At 40.3% G+C, this 20,965-nt stretch overlaps 1 protein-coding gene across 1 annotated transcript in view; it reads left to right on the top strand.

The window, feature by feature from the left end:
- The window catches only part of MAN2A1 (mannosidase alpha class 2A member 1), a 153,574-nt gene that overhangs the window by 23,848 nt on the left and 108,761 nt on the right, over positions 1 to 20,965 (top strand). Inside the window, exon 2 of the mRNA XM_075836752.1 lies at positions 7,877 to 8,137. Coding sequence (XP_075692867.1) covers positions 7,877 to 8,137 — 261 coding nt within the window. The remainder of the gene's footprint in view (positions 1 to 7,876; positions 8,138 to 20,965) is intronic.

Genomic DNA, 20,965 nt, shown 5'->3' with positions numbered 1-20,965 from the left:
ATAGCCCATGTGTGGTCATAAACTGCTGTTTGGACACAGGGCAGGGCTTAAAAGGGAAGGATCACCATTTGGAGCTCAAATTTAGCTGGAATGGTATTCTGGTGCCATATCACATTTGCTAATTGCCTGCGGGGCCAAAGCGGTAGGAACCCCCTAAAAGTGAACCCATTTGTGAAACTACACCCCTTAAGGAATCTATCAAGGGGTATGGTGAGCATAACCCCACTGGTCTTTTGCAGAATTTATTGGAATTGGGCTGTAAAAATGAATATCCACATTTTTTTTCCACTAAAAAGTAGCATTATTTTTTTTCCCCAAGGGATAAAGGAGACAAAGCACCCCAACATTTGTAAAGCAATTTCTCCAGGGTACGGAAATACCCCACATGTGGTCATAAACTGCTGTTTGGACACACGGCAGTGCTCAGAAAGCCAGGAGCGCTATTTGTCATGCAGATTTTGCTGGATTGGTTTTTGGGCGCCATGTCGCATTTGCAAAACCCTAAGGTACCAGAATAGGGGAAACCCCCAAGAAGTAAACTACACCCCTCAAGGCAATTATCATTTGAATGGACATATGACAGGGCTCAGAAATGAAGAGCACCATGCGCATTTGAGGTCTATTTTGGTGATTTTCACAGCATTGGTCCACAATTGCAGGGCTCTGAGGTCAAATCGTAACACAAACCCCCAAGTAGTGACCCTTATATTGGAAACTACACCCCTTAAGGCATTTTAAGGTATGTAGTGAGCGTTTTGCCCCCCCCCCCCCACAGGTGTTTTTTCATTAGTAATTAATGCGCAGCGGATGGTGCAAAGTGAAAATTGTTTTTTTTTTTTTGTTTTTTTTTATTGATTTGACATTTTAGTGCACAATATATTGTGCCCAGTTTGAGCCATCGAAGACACAGACCTCGTAAACTGCTGTGCTGGTTCTCCCGAGTATGGTGATGCCATATATGTGGATGTAAACTGCTGTTTGGGCACACTGTAGGGTTCAGAAGAGAGGAAGCCCCATTTGGCTTTTAGAGAGCGGATTTTGCTGCGCGTCTGTTCTGTTTGGGGTATTGCTGGTATTTTAGTTTATAATGTGGGGGTATATGTAATCTGTGCGGAGTACAACAGGGCATAATAAGAGGGTATAATATTTCAGAAATATGTGGCCAGTGTCCCACTGATAAATGGTGCCCGATCTTATCCGCTTTTGGACACTCTGCACATTTTGTGTCGCCATATTCTGAGAGCCAGAACTTTTTTATTTTTCAGTCAAAAAAAGCTATGCGCGAACTTGTTTATTGCGGGATGGGTTGTAGTTTTAGTTGGTACTATTTTGGGGTATTCATTTATTTTTTCTTGGTTTGGGAGGGGTGGCGTTTGCGAAAAAAAAAAAAAATATTATGGCATTGTTTTTTTTTCTTTTTAGTGTTTACCGTGTAAATAACATTATAGTTTTATAGATTGGGTCGTTACGGACGCGGCGATACCAAATATGTGTACTGTTTTTAACGGTTTAATTTTTTTTTATATGATAGACTTAAAAAAACAAAACAAAAAAAACTGCCTTTTTTCCTATAACTTCTGATCTGCTTGTAAACACCATAGATGCAGATCTCGCTTTTGAGCGCTGCATCTAAGGGGTTAATCGGCCGGATCGGAGTCTCCGGTTCTGGCCTTGAAACCGTGATCGCGTTAAGCGGTCACTGCTTTAAAACTGTGTGCAGACATAATACCCTGTTAATGCTCTGACGTAATAGTCCGTCAATTTGCGTTAACAGGAAAACGCCTGTGACAGACTATTACGTCACATAGCATTAAGAGGTTAATGTACAGTAGCGTGTAATGTCGTGGATGCGTTTTGCTTTCTTTTGGTACTTTTTAGCAAGAACATTCCGTTTCATTAAAGGATAATAGTTTACAGATGTTTTTAAGGAAGACTAACGATTGCTCTACTTGGCCATCTCCTGGCTCTGACAAACTGGCAGATATATCCAAGAATCCAGTACTTTATACATTTCCACTGATGTAACCAATAGTTTTGTAGTTCCTTTTGTTTCTGTAAAATCCTCATAGGGAATTTCTTTGCTGCTCAATATACTGTAGTTCTGCTTTGCTGGCACATGTTATAGAATTGGTACATCTATAGAGAAAACATTCGACCACATTTTTTATTTACCACTGATATGGGCAGAAAATGAACAAGTTAAAAAGTTGAATCTAAAATTGCACCAAATTTTGAAACGTTTGTCTTCTTATTCCAAAAGAAAACCGATAAACGTGAGCGTGATCAAGCTATAAACAAACTTTTATACACCCTTATCAGATTTAGCAGAAGCAAAGGTTAAAAAAGGCGCAACGTAACGAGGCAAATGTACGGCTGCTCACAGCAGGCGTAAAAAGGAATCCAAACACGCAATTCCAATGCACCAGGTTTATTAAGAGGTGTGCAGTTTTTAATAAATAAGCCGCTATTCTCACCAACTACTCTCTCCAATTTCATTAAAGTGTAGCTAAACGTTTGACAAACTTCTGACATGTCATAGTGACATGTCAGAAGTTTGGATGGGTGGGGGTCCGAGCACTGAGGCCCCCACCAATCGCTAGAACGAAGCAGCTGAAGCGCTCGTGTGAACGCTCAGCCGCTTTGTGTCTGTTTGGCTTTTTCCGGAAAACCGATGTATTGGAGTACCGGCTCATAGACTTTCTATTGAGTCTGTATACCGATACATTTATTTCCGGAAAAAGCCGGACAGACACGAAGCGGCTGAGCGCTTCAGCTGCTTCGTTCTAGCAATTGGTGAGGCTCTCAGTGCTCGGACCCCCACCAATCCAAACTTCTGACATGTCACTATGACATGTCAGAAGTTTAGCTACACTTTAATCTATTTTAAAACCGCAGATAGATCATTTCTATCATTCAAACCCAAAGGTCCTAGTGCCTCCGTTCTGATTATCCAATTGGCCTCACAGCGTAACTGTTTTATGCGTCGATCGCTACCATCAAATGGAGCAAACACCCGCTGTACACCCACAAAGGACATACATTTTGGGTCCCCCCATGTACTTCTCGTATATGATTTATTAATCTAGGAGATCCCTTTCCTGTGCCAATAGAATATATGCGCTCACGAAACCGTTTAAATACTTGCCGTATTGTTTTTCTTATATAGAAAAATTGACATGGGCATAATACCACATATACTAAAAAGTTGGATCTACATGTAATAAAATGTTTGACATCATGTTTTACCGCACCCATTCGAACTTTTTTCCAATGTTCATCTGTCAACAAAATGAACAGTTACCACATTTGTGATTGCCTACTGGGGCTATATCTCACAACCAATTGCTTTTTTTATCCAAAAAGCGGCCCTTAACTAATTTGTCCCGCAGATTTTTGCATCGTCTGAACGACACTATAGGAGGGTGACAGGCTTTTTCTGCTAAATCCACATCCGCCACTATAATGTGCCCTACAGTTTCTATACGTCCTGAAGATGCAGATACAGTTTAAACCGGGACAAAATAATTGATAAAACCAAAATTTGCAAGATGACATCGATTTTAATTGCGCTGAATTTTCTTTTCGTTTTTTTTATGTTTTTTTTTTTTTTTATTCCCCCATTTAATTGGCCAGCCCTACTCAAAACCATATCAGAAGTCACTGGGGTGTTAGTCCCCGAGGCAGCTCTTCTATGCAATTACCCATATATAAACGGTCCCTAGCTAGGCACCTCCTCCAGACTGCCAAGCCGTAAATGGAAAATAGTGGACCCGCCAATGCTGGACGAGTGGTTCCAGGAGGTTGCCATGATACAGAGGATGGAACACCGGATGTCACAATCCCCAGCTGCCTTTATACGATACACGTCTACATGGTCCCACTGGATTACGTTTCTCTCTTCTCCCACATTTCTCACTCTAGTGACTTGAGACCCAACCCTCCTTCATATGAATCTACATTAGACAAGGGAGACCTCGATCGTTACTTTGTGTGGTTTTGCCCGTTTCTATCACGCCTATGCCATACAAATAATTGCTCTCACCTTTCTTTACTCATAATAATTCGGAACTGGCGTCCAGGCTCAGCACGACCTTTTCCCTACCATAACCCTCTCCCGCTCTTGTTTGTCGTCGTCCCTGTTCTTTCTTTCCCATCTCCTTTGTCTAATTTGGAGAAGCTTCGCACCCTCTGACTGCGTTCGTAGGATGCTTTTACATTTTATGCTGTGTAGGAGTCTAAGTTGTTCTTATCTTTCTATTTCATTATTCTGCAATGCTCGTGTTCATTATGCTTCTGCACGCTTCTGATACAGTGAAGGAAATAAGTATTTGATCCCTTGCTGATTTTGTAAGCTTCCCCACTGTCAAAGACATGAACAGTCTAGAATTTTTAGGCTAGGTTAATTTTACCAGTGAGAGATAGATTATATAAAAAAAAGAAAATCACATTGTCAAAATTATGTATATTTATTTGCATTGTGCACAGAGAAATGGTATTTGTTCCCCTACCAACCATTAAGAGTTCAGCCTCCTCCAGACCAGTTACACGCTCCAAATCAACTTGGTGCCTGCATTGAAGACAGCTGTCTTACATGGTCACCTGTATAAAAGACTCCTGTCCACAGACTCAATTAATCAGTCTGACTCTAACCTCTACAACATGGGCAAGACCAAAGAGCTTTCTAAGGATGTCAGGGACAAGATCATAGACCTGCACAAGGCTGGAATGGGCTACAAAACCATAAGTAAGACGCTGGGTGAGAAGGAGACAACTGTTGGTGCAATAGTAAGAAAGTGGAAGACATACAAAATGACTGTCAATCGACATCGATCTGGGGCTCCATGCAAAATCTCACCTCGTGGGGTATCCTTGATCCTGAGCAAGGTGAGAGCTCAGCCGAAAACTACACGGTGGGAACTTGTTAATGATCTCAAGGCAGCTGGGACCACAGTCACCAAGAAAACCATTGGTAACACATTACGCCGTAATGGATTAAAATCCTGCAGTGCCTGCAAGGTCCCCCTGCTCAAGAAGGCACATGTACAGGCCCATCTGAAGTTTGCAAATGAACATCTGGATGATTCTGAGACTGATTGGGAGAAGGTGCTGTGGTCAGATGAGACTAAAATTGAGCTCTTTGGCATTAACTCTACTCGCCGTGTTTGGAGGAAGAGAAATGCTGCCTATGACCCAAAGAACACCGTCCCCACTGTCAAGCATGGAGGTGGAAACATTATGTTTTGGGGGTGTTTCTCTGCTAAGGGCACAGGACTACTTCACCGCATCAATGGGAGAATGGATGGAGCCATGTACCATCAAATCCTGAGTGACAACCTCCTTCCCTCCACCAGGACATTAAAAATGGCTCGTGGCTGGGTCTTACAGCACGAAAATGACCCGAAACATACAGCCAAGGCAACAAAGGAGTGGTTCAAAAAGAAGCACATTAAGGTCATGGAGTGGCCTAGCCAGTCTCCAGACCTTAATCCCATCGAAAACTTATGGAGGGAGCTGAAGATCCGAGTTGCCAAGGGCAGCCTCGAAATCGTAATGATTTACAGATGATCTGCAAAGAGGAGTGGGCCAAAATTCCATCTAACATGTGTGCAAACCTCATCATCAACTACAAAAAATGTCTGACTGCTGTGCTTGCCAACAAGGATTTTGCCACCAAGTATTAAGTCTTGTTTGCCAAAGGGATCAAATACTTATTTCACTGTGCACAATGCAAATAAATATATATAATTTTGACAATGTGATTTTCTTTTTTTTTTTTTTATATATAATCTATCTCTCACTGGTAAAATTAAACTAGCCTAAAAATTATAGACTGTTCATGACTTTGACAGTGGGCAAACTTACAAAATCAGCAAGGGATCAAATACTTATTTCCTTCACTGTATATACCATCGCTTGTCATAGGATGTGTTTCTCGCTTTCTTGTTGGGACTTTACCCCTATTTGTTTTGTCTTTCTTGTGGAAGTATTTCTTCCAACTGGTGTTATACCTGTTTTGTTTTAAAACCAATAACAATTTTGAATGGGGAAAAAAAATATGCCAGTATTAAAGTGGGCCTTTGTGCCCAGAAATGTATGTAACTGTGTGTGATGACATCTATTTTATCCCTTACGCTAGGCCACTACCTTTTTTATATTCAATGACTGCCGAGCTCCTGCTCTAACGACCGAATCAGAGTATCCAGGTTGTTTAATCCGTTTAGATGTCATGGTCAATAGTGACATCGGCACCTAAGTGGTTTATAGAGCTCTTAAGGTCCTCTTAAAGTCATGTAAGGCTTTATAATGTTTGTCTTCTCTTACAAAATAAAGCAGAACATTGCGGTGCCGTTCTCACATCTAGCACCCTCCTGGAGTATGGACTCCAGTTCCGAATTATTATGTATCATCTCCTACCTTTTGGGTGTCGTACTCCGACCCCCACAGCACTATAAGCACCTAGTTAACATAAATACATGTAAAGTACATATGAATAGGTAATGTAACATGTCATGTAACTATTCATCTCAAAATAAACCTACTAGATGTTTCAAACCAGACTGTCGGTAGCGAGAAGATTGTTACTCTTGCCACGGTTGATGATTTCTGTAGTTTATCAGACAGAATTCCTTTGTTTGTGCCGTCAGACTAGCTCTATTTTATTCCTGTAGCGTTACCGATAAGTGTCTTCATCTAATTTCAATAAAGGCGGTATATTGCTTTTTGTCTTGTAATTGCTTTATTTTGTGGTCTTGCAACATCTCTCTTAAACGGTTCTACGCTCCCAGAGAAACTCTTTAAAAAATAATCTTATCTACTCTGCCTCCTGATAATCCATTTTTTTTTTAAATTTTTTTTATTAGTTTCTGGGACCTATCTCCTCCTACTGATAGTTATTAAGAATTTTGCCTTTTAAGTGGATTAGATACTATGTGGTCTTCATACCATTCCACCTTGCCATACTTGCATTCTTCGCTTGTGTACAATGTACTTAGGAACCCAAATCTGGCTTGTGCTATTAATTGCCCTTTTTTATGTCTTCTACTAAAACATCACCATTTACATATTACGTATAGAATAAATGTAAATAAAAAGCTGGCTAATTTGGTAAACACATAACATTGTCTTGCACAGAGACTGAGTTACCGTCTCTGAGGGTTTGTCCACACACAATGGAATCGTTGCAGAAAATTTCTGCAGCAATTCCGTTGAAAGTCAAAGGCTTTGCGCTGTGGCAAAAACACACCATTTCCTGCGTTTTTTGCGGCATTGCGTAAATTGCTGCATTTTTCCTAATGCTAGGAGTTGGGGACATCTCTGAAAAACGCAGCAATTCTGAAGACTTTCCACATTGGGAATGAACGTGCTGCGGTCCGAAAAATACGCACTGCAGGTCAATTTCGGCTCGGAATTTGTACGCAGCGTGTGGATGAGATTTTTTAAGTGTTATGCTGCTACTATATTCTGCTGCGTTTTTTTCCATCAAATTCCGGCTGGAAAAAACGCGGCAAATCAGCAGCGCGTGGAGGAGCCCTTATAGTCAAGAGCTTCATTCACAATTATGCTGGCTTCAGAGCTGAAATCTTCCAACATTGCTGAGGCAATTGTTTTGGCTATTTACATTTAGGGAACTCTTTACACTAAGCACCGTACAGTAATCTGTTGAAGAAATAACTAGTTATGACCAGCAGAATTGTGTGTGTATATATAGAGCACTGGACTGTAAGACAGGCCTCCCTCCGTACGAGATATGTAATGCAATGTATTTACAAAGTAAATTTATTTTTTTTATTTTTTTAAAGTGGAATATATCCATATATGAACTGTAGTGGAGTGTAGGTCCACCACAACTAAACGTTTTAATTTTTTTTTTCTTCAGGGTCAGCTCTCGATACTACAAGAGAAGATTGATCATTTGGAGCAGCTGCTAGCAGAAAATAATGAGATCATCTCTAATATAAGAGACTCTGTAATTAACCTGAGTGAGTCTGTAAAAGATGGTCAGAAAAACCTAGAAGCCATAAACTCTAGTCGTGGATCATTTTCTCCGCTATTGCCCTTCGCACCTGCATTGCTTCCAATCAATAAAGAGGATTGTCAATTTGCTCCTGCGAGTGGTAGCCAAAAATCGAATGTCCAAGTAAGTGTCTCAGGAAATAAATTAAACCCCCATTAAGGGACTGAGGTAGAGAACTGGGGTTACCATGTCTTCATGGAGTAATAATTTCTTGGTTGGGTCAATCTTTCATTTTAGCTTTGGAACTACTGTGATAGGTTTTTATTTTCTGTGTAAAATGTATTTTAAATATAAATGTATACTAAACTCTTTACATTCACTTAAAATGTTTTTCATACTAATAACCTATCCTGTGGATACGACATCAGTATATGATCGGTGGGGATCAGTGCGGGGTCCAGAACAGCTACTCCAGCTGCCTCCGGGCTCTGGATGTTGTTCAGTGTTCCGTGCCGGAAGTAGATCGCTCCGTATACCATATAGAGTACGTGCTGCAGCACGGCCACTATACTGTGACCAGAGCCGTCTTCCGGCACCAACATCCAGTGCCCAGAGGCAGCTGATCAGCGCGGGGTCCGATCATATACTAATGACCTATCCTGTGGATAGGTCATCATTATAAAAAAACGGTCCATGCGTGGACAACCCCTTTAACTGCATGACCGTATTATTCGGTCTTGAAGGAACCCATGTGCTGTGGTATGCCTGCATGACTATTTTCTTTGATCTTCACTAGACATGACACCTTGGATCGGGTTTTCCTGGAGGGTTTCTTTCATTTTAAACTGTAACTTTAGGAGAATTGTAATAATAACATGTAACAAATTCCCTGCGGTTGCCAGGCTGCCGGTTATAGTGTTCTCTATGCTGTCAGTGTATTGCAGACAGCCTTACAATACCAGGTGTTTCCTAGAAGCAACTGTGACCATTTTATATTCTATCATAATCTTTAAAGCCACCATCAATATCAAGGTGGCCGTGTTACCAGAGTTCTGGCTTTGCTTGTGCAGAAGTAAAAGGGTATGGTGATCGCCTATACCTTGTACCTAGGGCTGGGCAATTATGACCTAAATCAAAGTCGTGATTAATTGAACATGTAAGCTCGAGTTTACGATTATTGAATGATTATTTAGGCCACACCCCTTTTTGCATGCTATGCCCCAAATCTGCTACGCCATTTAACTAATATCTCCTCCGCCTGCTGTATACTACTGTATATAATATAACACCTGACACTGCCACCACACAGTATAATGCCCCATAGTGTCCCCCACACAGTATAATGCCCAATGGTGCTCCCCACACAATATAACGCCCCATAGTTCTCCCCATACATTATAATGCCACCATAACTGTCCTCCACATAGTATAATTCCCCCCATAACTGCCCTCCACATGGTATAATGCCCCTATAAGTGACTTCCACACAGTATAAAGCCCCTATAGCTGCCCTCACACAGTATAATGCCTAATAACTGCCCTCCACATGGTATAATGCCCCTATAACTGACTTCCACACAGTATAATGCCCCTATAGCTGCCCTCACACAGTATAATGCCTTCATAACTGCCCCTATATATGCACCTCACACAGTATAAAGTCCCCCTATCTGCCCCCAATAAAAAAAATATATATACATACTCCCCTAACCCCATTTCAATGACGAGTGGAGGAGGTCCCTCTGGTCTGCGTAGTACGGCGCAGACAGGCGCAATGACGTCACTGCCTCACGTCCAGCGATACATAGTAAATGGTAGAGTAGAGACCTTACGTTCCGCCTGCTCTACCATTGGATTCAACTGTATCTGCGTCCTGAAGATACAGTTTAAACCAGGAAAAGATTATCTATTTTAAAACCAAAGTTAGCAAGATTACGCCAATTAATTGTGCTGAATTTCGATATCGATTTTTATTTTTTCATTAATTGCCCAGCCCTACTTGTACCTCACAACCCAATTTTAATAGAGGAATTTCATCTAAGCAAGTTTTTTGAGTGCTGCAGGAAACGGAGGAATCCCTTGGAAGCCTATGAGAACATAGAAAGAACATTCCAACCTCGTGTAGATGTTAGATTCCAATCCATTGCCCATTACTTCTTGGCAGCAGTTCTAAGCATTATGCCACTGTGCTGCTAACATTCGAAAGCAGAAAAAGGAGTTTTCATTAAAAATGTTCAGTGCCCACACAACATACACTAAAGGTCAATTCCTATGCCGTTATTGTACCCTACCATTCTTTATTACTGGCTATCGGGATGAAAGAGTAAATTTAAAATGTGCAGGCAGCCACACTTTCTATAGGACACGAGCAGATCGGTTAAATGGGTGTACCATGAGATGTAGAATCATCATATACCTGTTCTGTCTAGCCATGATTGTAGCTCTTACAATCTTATATCCGTTGTACCTGTCGCAAGGCCTTCGGTCCTGATGTAATTATTTCCCATAAAAGTCCTTTTGTTCTTCTACTTATCTTGCCTGCTTGTACCTGGTGGCAAAGGGGGCTTGTTTATTGACGTATCGTTTTAATGTTTATTTTTTTCTTTTACAATATTATCACATTGTATTGTTCTATTATTTATGGTTGTGGGGCTTTTTCCATTTTTACGAGTTTACTGTGTTTCTGTATAATAATACTAAAGACCCGTTTTTTTCTTAGGGGCTGTAAATGAAATAAAACAAAAAAGCAGTACTTACCTATTCTTGTCCCCGGCGACCCAGTGCTGTTGCTCTGGCGGCAGTCTGGGTGGTTGTTTACATGCGAGAAGCATATAACCGCTAACAGCCAATGAGAGCGCTCCGCAAGGCTCTCTGGCGACTAATCGTGTTTCTGGGATTATGCCAGGAATACAACATATGGCTGCTGACCCCTCTGATTGATTGACTGAGTAGTCACAAATGTAGACCCCTCTCTCCCCCCCCCCCCCAAGGTTTTCTTCAAGAGTTTTAGCATCTTTTTAGAAAGTCCAGTTTTCTTCTGAAATTGTCTTTTTTTTTAATTTTTCCCGAACAAAATAAACATTAGCATTTTTTTTGTCAAATAATTCTACACAAACCTTTTTCGCACACCGTATGGACCACAGGTAAAATTAGTCTAATTTCACGTTCTGCTACTTCTGTGCATGAGGATAGCCAGAACGTGTGCCTTGTTTATTACATAAGCTCATTTTACAAAACTCTGAGTTTCTATAACACCTTTCTGTAACGTGTATGTACAATAGGGGGAAAAATACTTTTCGGCTGTGGAAAAAAAAATAGCAACGTATGGAGTTCTTAAATCATGGATGAATGCACAGTCCTGATTGTGAGGGACAAAATTATCGTTAATGTTTACATTAACTATGTTTGCTGCAGACGCGGCACCTTTTCTGGGTCATCATTGGGGAGTCGGACTGATAAAATGCCTTGCAGTTAGTAATTTGACATCCTCAGATTGGGGTCATTGTCGGATATTGTGATTTTAAAATATGAGGCGTAAGATAGTTTACTCCTGAAGAGCCAAACAGGTCTCTGCCTGATTTTTGTTTTATAGAGTCCAAATGAATTTTTGCCACCTGTAGAAGATAAATGGCCCCTTTTTGTACCAGGTTTTTATTTTCCGTTTAAATATGGCTGTAAAACCTGGTCACTTAAATCCACCCCCCCACCTATTTACTTGTTATAGTCGGACACGCTCACTGCCTTGTGCTTGACCGATGATGCCCCTCTTCCCCTCACTTCCACTGTTGCTGCGGAATAAATTGTGCTCAACACATAAATATCTTAGCTGTCCATGTACTTGACCACCAGCAGTTCCTCACAAGCATAAACACAGGACTGATCGCTCCCGTCCTTCTTCATAAATTCTGAAAGCGATGGTATAACCTGACCTGTTCTCGCATAATTGGTATAGCTTACCTTTTGGAGGGTTTCATCCACACTTCCATTCTGCTCTGGGATGTGAATTTACAAAAATTATTAATTTAAAACATTTCTTAGTGGCCTTTTGTTTAAATAACGGTCTGGAACGGTACTTGGGGTTGGGGGCTGTGAGCTATCACTGAAGTGACGGAACCTCATTACCTGTTTTGTAACAGGACCTGGACATGCAAAATACACCGGTGTGGATTGCAGAGGTTTGTTGACCAGTGTAATCTGATGAGGGGCTTTAATACAATACGAATATTTACCAATACCAATTTTTTTTTTACATTTAGCTAAATTTGTCAGCATCTAATCTTTGGCATGGGAGGATGAATGGTTCTGCATAATATACTGCGTGACATATCAATTAGTTTGGTGGTTGATTGTTTAGGAGGTCGTCACTAATGAACAAACAAAAGTAATCCATTTGGACAAAATTTGAATCGTCCGCTGTTATGCCAGGAGTGGCAGTAAATGTGTGGGTTCTAGGTACAAACGATGGAGCAGGTGCCCATAGGAGAGCCTGAACTGGAGGGTCCATGGTGTCCTGTGCTACAGCGCTATTAGGCCCTGCGCTTCCGTGCTCTGTAGTTTCAACTTCGTCAGGGATAATGTCTCCTAAAGAGGGACTGGAAGTGATACTTAGGGTATGTTCACACAACCTATTTTCAGCTGTTTCTCGGGCTGTAAATGCTCTGCCCATTGATTTCAATGGGAAAAACGGCAGTCCGTTCCCACGGGGCGTTTTTTTAAAAAACAGCCTCGTAAAAAGAAGTGCATGTCACTTCTTGAGCCTTTTTTTAATTGACTCAATAGAAAAAACGCTCCAAAAATGGTCGTAAAAAACGCTAGTTGATTAAAAAATGTCTGAAAATCAGGAGCAGTTTTCCCTTGAAAACAGCTCCGTATTTTCAGCCGTTTTTTGTTACGTGTGTGGACATACCCTTACATTGTTGCTGCCTAAAAAGGTTTCATCTGTTTCTCTTCAAAAATTGGGATTACTGTCAAAATTGTTGGTTGGCTATCTGCTCTATATCCTGATCCCATGACCCATGCTGGATATAAATATACGCCATCCCCATAGAGAGTGGAACAAAGCAGGGCTGCCCTCTCTCTCTCCTATTCTTTTTACCTTTTCTATAGAGCAACTCGCTGCCACCATCAGATGTCAAACGATTACAGCTAGCGGGACCCCATCATAAATTGTCTGTTCACAGGTGACCTACTGTTGAAGCTGACACAACCTCTTACCTCCCTACTTAATCTCCTTTCTACTCCTACAGCGTTCGGCAAGATATCTGGTCTCGTCATTAATGATTGTAAATCGCATGCTCTCCCCATCTCCATGCCGGGAAACTTTATTCTCTCTTCTACAGTCCTCCTACATATTCCAATGGTCCTCAACGCACTTGAACTGCTTAGGATTCCGTATCGCTTTATTATAAAAGGATTCTTGTCTTGTTGCGTTCTAGAACTAGACTTCTGTCCAGCTGGTCACCATTGACTATCTCCTGGTTGGTTCGGATATATGCTACTAAAATGACCATTCTGCCTAAATTACTCTGCATCTTCCATACTCTCCCAGTCTCTGTTCGCTCCTACAACTTCTGCAGAGGCACCTTTATTTCCTTTATCTGGAAAATAGGCCACATCACTCCACAGAACACGTTTCCACTGCTCCAAAGTCCAGTTGTGGTGTTCTTTACACCACTTCATCCGACGCTTGGCATTGTGCTTGGTCATGTAAGGCTTAAACGTAGTTGCACGGACACCGAAACCCATGCCAAGAAATTCCTTGTGAGATGTTAATGCCCGAGGATGTTTGGAACTCAGCAGTCAACAGACGCATAGCTGTACATAAGAGCGAAACACACAAAATAGAATACTTTTAACCCCTTGCTGCTGCAGCAATTTTATATGGTTTTGCATTTGTTTGTTCCTCCCCGCCTTCCAAAAGCCATTTTTTATTTTATTTAATTTTTTTCATCAATATAGCTGTATGAGGGCTTGTTTTTTGCAGCATGGTTTGCAGTTTTTCAAGGCACCGTTTATGTACCATTATGTACTAAGAATGGGGGAAAAAAACAGCGATTCCTCATTGTTCTTTGTGTTTCGTTTTTACGGCGTTCACCATGCTGTGTTAACGTTATTCTGTGGCTTAAAACAATTATGGTGATACCAAATTTACATAGGTTTTTTTTTTTTTTTGTTTTACTGCTTTTACAAAAATAACTTTAATTGTTTAAAAAAAAAAAAAAAATAATTGTTTTGCCATATTCTGAGACCCATAACTTTTTAGTTTTTATTGTTCCATTGATTTGAGCTGTGGGAGGTTTTGTGGGATGAGCTGTATTTTTGGGGAACATGCAACTTTTTAAGCACTTTTTTTTTTTATATAATATTTTTTTCCTTTTTGCGGGAGACAGTCACCCAAAAAAATGGCAATACTGGCAAGTTTATTTTATTTTTTTTGTTTACCGTGTGCATCAAATTTTGTCATATTGGAATAGTTCTGATTTTTACGAATGCGGCAATACCAGTTATGTTTATGTATAATTTATGGAGAGAAAAATGTTGTTGTTTTTTTTTCCCCCTTTATGTAAATTTTTATATATATATATATATATATATATATATATAGCCTACTCTTTATTTAGAGGCATTGTATACCTTGTCTAAGCATTTTTCTTATTAAATGTATTTAGTGTTTTTAGGCAACGTTTATATTTATTTATTTATTTATTTTTTTTACTTTTTTAAGATACAGTTTTTATGTATTCTATATAATAACTATCATTTCTAAGTTCATTACTTGGATGTGAGCAATTTTAGCTGGATTCAGTGTGTCAGACACGCTGGACCCGGTTTCAGCTGAGCTTTGACAGAACAATACATATTCTAATGTATGCAGATACATAGAAGCTGTATCTTAAAAAAGAAAAAAAATTGATCGTTATTTAGAAAGTTGCTTAAACACGAAATATTTGAATTTTCATAAAAAATAAATTAACATTGCTAACAAAGGTGTACATAGCCTTTGGGGTCAATGCACACGATGCGTATTATGTGTGGTTTTGCTGTGCATATTTGCGTGCGGCAAATCCGCAGCGTAATACAGTACCAGCATAGTCCATGAGTTTCCAGGAAAACTTCTGTACACGCTGCAGTATTTTTCAGGACTGAAATTGACCTGCGGTTCTTATTTTAAAATACGCAGCATGTCAATTTATCTTGCGTTTCCGCTTGCGACTTGCGGTTTTTGCCTGCAAATTTCCTGCGTATTGCTTTGGTGCGTATTTTCTCAGCAAAATCTGCAAAGTGTGCATGTAGCCTTAAAGAGGATCTGTCACCAGTTTATCAATTCACCGATCCAAACTTTTGATATGTCTCTGTGACCTATCAAAACTTTGAAAGTGTTTCTATTTAACAGTTTTTTTTTTGTTACTTTTCTTCTTCTTCCTCCTTCCTCTTCCTCGGAAAGCCGATTAGTTACACTTTAAACGAGTGATCGTTTGATCGCTTTCACGTTATACTGCAGTACTTATGAGGCAGACCTGGGAGGCCTTCATTAGGCCCCCAGGCTGCCACGACAACCATCAGCACAACAGGGAGGGGATAAACTGCCCACCTCTTTCTTACGGCTTACATGCTGCGGACAATATAGACTGTTGCAGGTAAATGGCCAGGATCAAAGTTATCTCTGATCCTGGCCGTTGCGGTTAGGTTTTGGCTTTAACATACAGCAACACCCGAGTATTTAGTATGCTCTGCCCGTGAGCCCTCTCTATACTTCCCCTTTCCAGCTATGATGCAACTGTACGTCAAATGACGGAAATGGTGGTATATGAAAGATGAGATTCCTATCTTACTTACACCACCAGTATCACAGTTCTAGCTGTGACACACCTGTAGATATCACCAGTTAAAGACAGTCGAGAATGGCAACTGTATATACATCTAATCTACAGCTTCCATTCCCGACTATGATTTCAAGTGGCGATATATGAAAGATGAGATTCACCGTTCTAGTTGTGACACAACCAAAAATGTCTCCAGAACCACTGTCCTATGTGGTCCACAGCCCGAGATATGGCTATTTGAAGTGATCTCCCTACAGCCTCAGTCTCCGACAGTGAGCCTCACGCCTAGCTAGCACTGTGTGAAGCAGTTCTATGCTGATGGGACTCACAGGCTGTGAGGTAGCTCCACCTCAGGTGATGCCCACTTTTCTAGTAAGCGATTCACTACCATATTTGACACCAAAAAAATAGGGGCATATCTCTGGAACGGGGGGCCGTATAAATAAAATGAAAACACTGCTGAAGTCCAGGAGACAGCGGTAGTAAGGTGAGACTGCTGGTTCACTTTCTATGACTTCGTGACAGGTCCTCTTTTAATTACATTTATTATTTTAATAAACTAGAACTGATGTTTTCATAGGTTAACAGGATTTCTAGGGTCTGACCAAAGTTCAACGGGGAAATGACTAATTGTAGAAATATATCTTTGCCGGTTTAAGTGGAAATGTTTGATTTGGAAATGATTGGAACATTATCCTATCTTTGTATCTAGGCCTTGTTTAAAGGTGTGCTTGGCTTTTATCAAAAGCCTTACCTTGATACTAAAATAGTGTGGACCTCTGGTGGTAGAGGTACAAAGTGGAGAGCGCAGCTTCATAGGTAATTGATGAATATTGCTAATTGCACACATTGGTTGTAAGCAATGGCAGCAAATTTCTAGTAAACTTTTATTACTGCTGTGAAATTGGCTCATAAAACTATACTATTCTTTTATTGCTTGTTAAGGACTATGGGCTAATGGCCATTTTTATCTTTGGTCCATTTCTGCTGCAACTTTTAAGCTTACTGCATTTATACAGTCCACATCATGTGTAGAAATCTTCAAGACTTTGCTGAACTTTTAATTTTCAAAGATTATAAAAGGTTGGAGACGCAGCTATTATTATTACTTTGTTTTTGTATCCGGCTCATTCATGCTGTATCTCGGGGGTTTCATCTTCTCTCTGTTTTGCTATTGAACCACCTCCCTTTAAATATGAAGGTAAACCTATATATTATATGTTTTATTTGGACATCCCTACCTAATAAGTTTTATACAAGAAATATGGCAGAAAAATGGATCCAAAGTTAGGCATGGTTTTTCTTCTGGAGTATTCTCCGTTTCCTATTATTTTGAAATCCTCTCTTAAACCTCCTGTAATCAGGTCTCAATTTCTAATGCAGTTCTTTGGAAAAGTTCACACTGAGTTTTTTTTGACGCGCAAAACGCGGCAAAAAAAACGGCTGAAAATGCCTCCCATTGATTTCAATGGGAGGCGGAGGCTTTTTTTTCCCGCGAGCCGGTTTTTCGGGAATAAGAAGGGACCTGCCCTATCTTCTGGCGCTTTATGCCTCTGACCTCCCATTGACCTCAATGGGAGGCAGAGAAAGTGTATTTCGCAGAGTTTTAGGCCCGCGGTGCTCAATGGCCGGGGGCGAAAAATGCAGCGAAAATCAGCGTGCAGGCAGAGGAAAATCTGCCTCAAACTTCCAAACGGAATTTTGAGGCAGATTTTCCGCCTGCAAAAAACTCAGTGTGAACCCAGCCTTAGGCTATGTTCACACGGAGTATTTTGGGGGAGGAATATCTGCCTCAAAATTCCGTTTGGAACTTTGAGGCAGATTTTCCTCTCCCTGCACGCCGATTTTCGCGCCGTTTTTCGCCCGCGGCCATTGAGCGCCGCGGGCATAAAAGCGCGAAATACGCTTTCTTTGCCTCCCATTGAAGTCAATGGGAGGTCAGAGGCAGAAGCGCCTGAAGATAGGGCATGTCGCTTCTTTTTCCCGCGAGGCAGTTTTGCTGCTCGCGGGAAAAAGACGCCGACACCTCCAATTGAAATCAATGGGAGGCGTTCTCGGGCCGTTTTAGCCGAGTTTTGCGACGCGGTTTCCGTGTCAAAAAACTCGGCAAAATACCCCGTGTGAACATAGCCTAAAACTTCCATAGACAATGTCTATCAATATATTGATGGACTAGTGTCAACAAACAGATGTGGACAGATTTCTCTAGAACAAAGGTAACTTAACCCCTTCCCACTTTGGCCACTTTTAACCTTCCTGACCGAACCTAATTTTTCAAATCTGACATGTTTCACTTTGTGGTAATAACTTCGGAATTCTTTCACCTATCCAAGCGATTCTGAGATTTTCTCGTGACACATTGGACTTTATGTTACTGGCAAAATTTGCTCGATACGTTTAGTATTTAATTGGGAAAAATGCCAAAATTTAGCAAAAAAAATTTCATTTTTCTCAATTTAAATGTATCTGCTTGTAAGACAGGCAGTTATACCACACAAAATTGTTGCTAATTAAAATCCCCCATATGTCTACTTTAGATTTCAGGAACAAGGGGGTTGGATCCAGCGCTGTAGATGCGATGTCTGTTAAAACGGGAATCTGTTCCCAAGTTTTATTTTGTCTTGGTTAAAAACGTAGCATGTGAGCTACGTGTAGTAGTTGAAGTGACAAGTGGGTATCGTCCAAAAACAGAGGGAAGAAGAAAGATAGGCGGTAGCCTACGCGTTTCAGACCTTCTCTAGGTCCTTAGTCATGGCTTATGGTAAGTCTGACTGTGCAGTCTTCACCTTTTATAACCAGTCTGTCTTGTGTGTAATTAGTTGATTGCGGTTCAGAGCCGAAAGAACAGGGAGGAGCCCCGTGGAACGCAATCTTTCATTCAATCTCCTGGGAGAGATGTCCAAATTCTATTGATGGATAAGGTATTACTTTTTTTGCGTTAAAATCCTATATCAGAAAAAACGTTGCTACGTTTTTAACCAAGACAAAATAAAACTTGGGAACAGATTCCCGTTTTAACAGACATCGCATCTACAGCGCTGGATCCAACCCCCTTGTTCCTGAAGTATTTCTGGCGTGTGCCGACACGAGGATCCGTGTGCTGACTTTCTTGTGACAAGGTGAGCTGGAGGATTTTTTTCTACATTTTTTCTGTACTCTACTATCGGTTGGAAAAATTTTCCTTACGTGTCTCAATCATATCTGGATATTGATGGGTGTCCAAACCTCTATATTTATCATCATTTTTCTGCATCATTGATGAACAGTAAAGTTTTACTTTATCAGCACAGAGGTGAACTAAGAACAATTATATCCATGACATATTGAAACAAGGATAATATTTAATGCTATCTGTCAAAGGCTTATCTTTATATTTTAAATTCATGCACACTGGTTTCTTCTGACAATATTTTTGGGTTCCCCAACCACACAATAAGAGATGACGAACGAAACTCAATATACTCGTGCCGATTTGGCAGCTAGGGTCTTTGGCACCACAGACAACTTAAAGGAAAATTGTTATGAAATGGAAGACCTGTTTCATACATTAGAAAAATCTATGATTCATGAAACAAAAGTCTGGTGGGACCTCACAACCTTAAAAAATTATTGTGCCAAAGACATGATTCCAAGAGGGTTATGTATGAAAAAAATACCTACTTTTAAATATTCAGAAACATTCAGTACTGAATGGAATCAGACCCTCTCTGAGTGCTCGTTAAAATTAATGAAATTAATTATCTCACAAGAAGAACTCAAATTAATTGAACTTAAAGACGAAATCTCAATAACCAAAAAAAAGCTAGAAGTATTTGCCAGCTCACCCAATTATGTCACACTAGAAACACGGACTTCCAACAGTATTGACAAAATCGACAAGTCAATGGCAGAAATTAAAAGAACCAAGTTCCAAAGAGATCTACGGGACTATGCTAACCAGGAAATTTACAATTGGAACAACAAGGGGAGAAATTTCAACAAATTCAGACCGATTTTAAAACAAAGGAAAAACTCAGGAAGATACGGCCAATACCAACACAGAGTGAGCTTCAGTTCCACCGAACCTGATTCAGGAGAAGGTGAATTTGATGATCCAAATTTTGACAATCCCAAAGATAGATCAAAAAACAACCCCAGATTTGACAGAAAATATACGTCAAAAAACGAGGCAGGAGGGGCGGTCGTAAACACAAACCCTGTAAATCAAGAACAGAGCGTTCGCCCCCGCACCCGGAGGAACTACAACCTAACTTAAATATCACTAACCTCTCCACAACCAGTCTTACAGAGGAACAAACTGAAGTCTTATCCCTTGGCCTTAATTTTGCACCAACTAAAAATTTCGACCTGTTCAGTACATTATTAGATGTTAATAAATTCGTCAGAAATTTAACCATAAGAAGACATTTTCACAATCATGAGACGGATTTTATCGAAGCACAAAAATGTACAACTCCAACAACGATTGATCCAATTACAGATTTTCACTCACAAATGGAACCTTTGGAAGTTAAAAACCGGTCTGAACACGCACTATCTTTCCAAGAATCTAAGACTCTTCTATGCTTGGAAACTCTAGATACAGAACCCCCAAAAAAGGATATCCACACGTCAAGTAATTTCAAAACCATCAACTCTAAATTTTACCCGGTCACATCAAGGACTGAAACAATGGATCGTTTCCAGATTCTGATAGAAAAGGACTTACAACAACTGTCTGAATCCACCAACAAAGAAAAAAGAATTAACAATTTTCCAAGCAAACTAAGAAAAGCCAAAAAATCGCTTGAAGACAACAAGGACCTAATCATCAAAAAATCAGACAAGGGAGGCAGCATTGCCATTATGAAAAGGGAAGACTACAAAATGCAAATAGAGGAACTACTATCAGACCAAAGCACCTATAAAATATTAAAACAAAATCCAATTATTGGATTTCAAAAAGAAATAAAAAATTTGATAAAGATAGGATTAGATAGTGGCTCCCTAACATCAAAACAGGCAGATTACATGGTTGTGGAACATCCTATCACGCCAATATTACATGCCCTGCCTAAAACGCATAAAAATATTATCCCTCCCCCCATGCGACCAATAGTATCGGGAATAGGGTCTTTTTCTGAAAAAACATCGGAGTGGCTGGACTCCCTCCTGCAACCCATTGCACAAAATACACCAGGCTTTTTGA

Source organism: Rhinoderma darwinii, chromosome 1 (assembly GCF_050947455.1).
Source record: "Rhinoderma darwinii isolate aRhiDar2 chromosome 1, aRhiDar2.hap1, whole genome shotgun sequence".
Taxonomy (NCBI): Eukaryota; Metazoa; Chordata; class Amphibia; order Anura; family Rhinodermatidae; genus Rhinoderma; species Rhinoderma darwinii.
The sequence above is the reverse complement of the archived record's forward strand: the minus strand, read 5'-3'. Positions and strand labels throughout refer to the sequence as shown.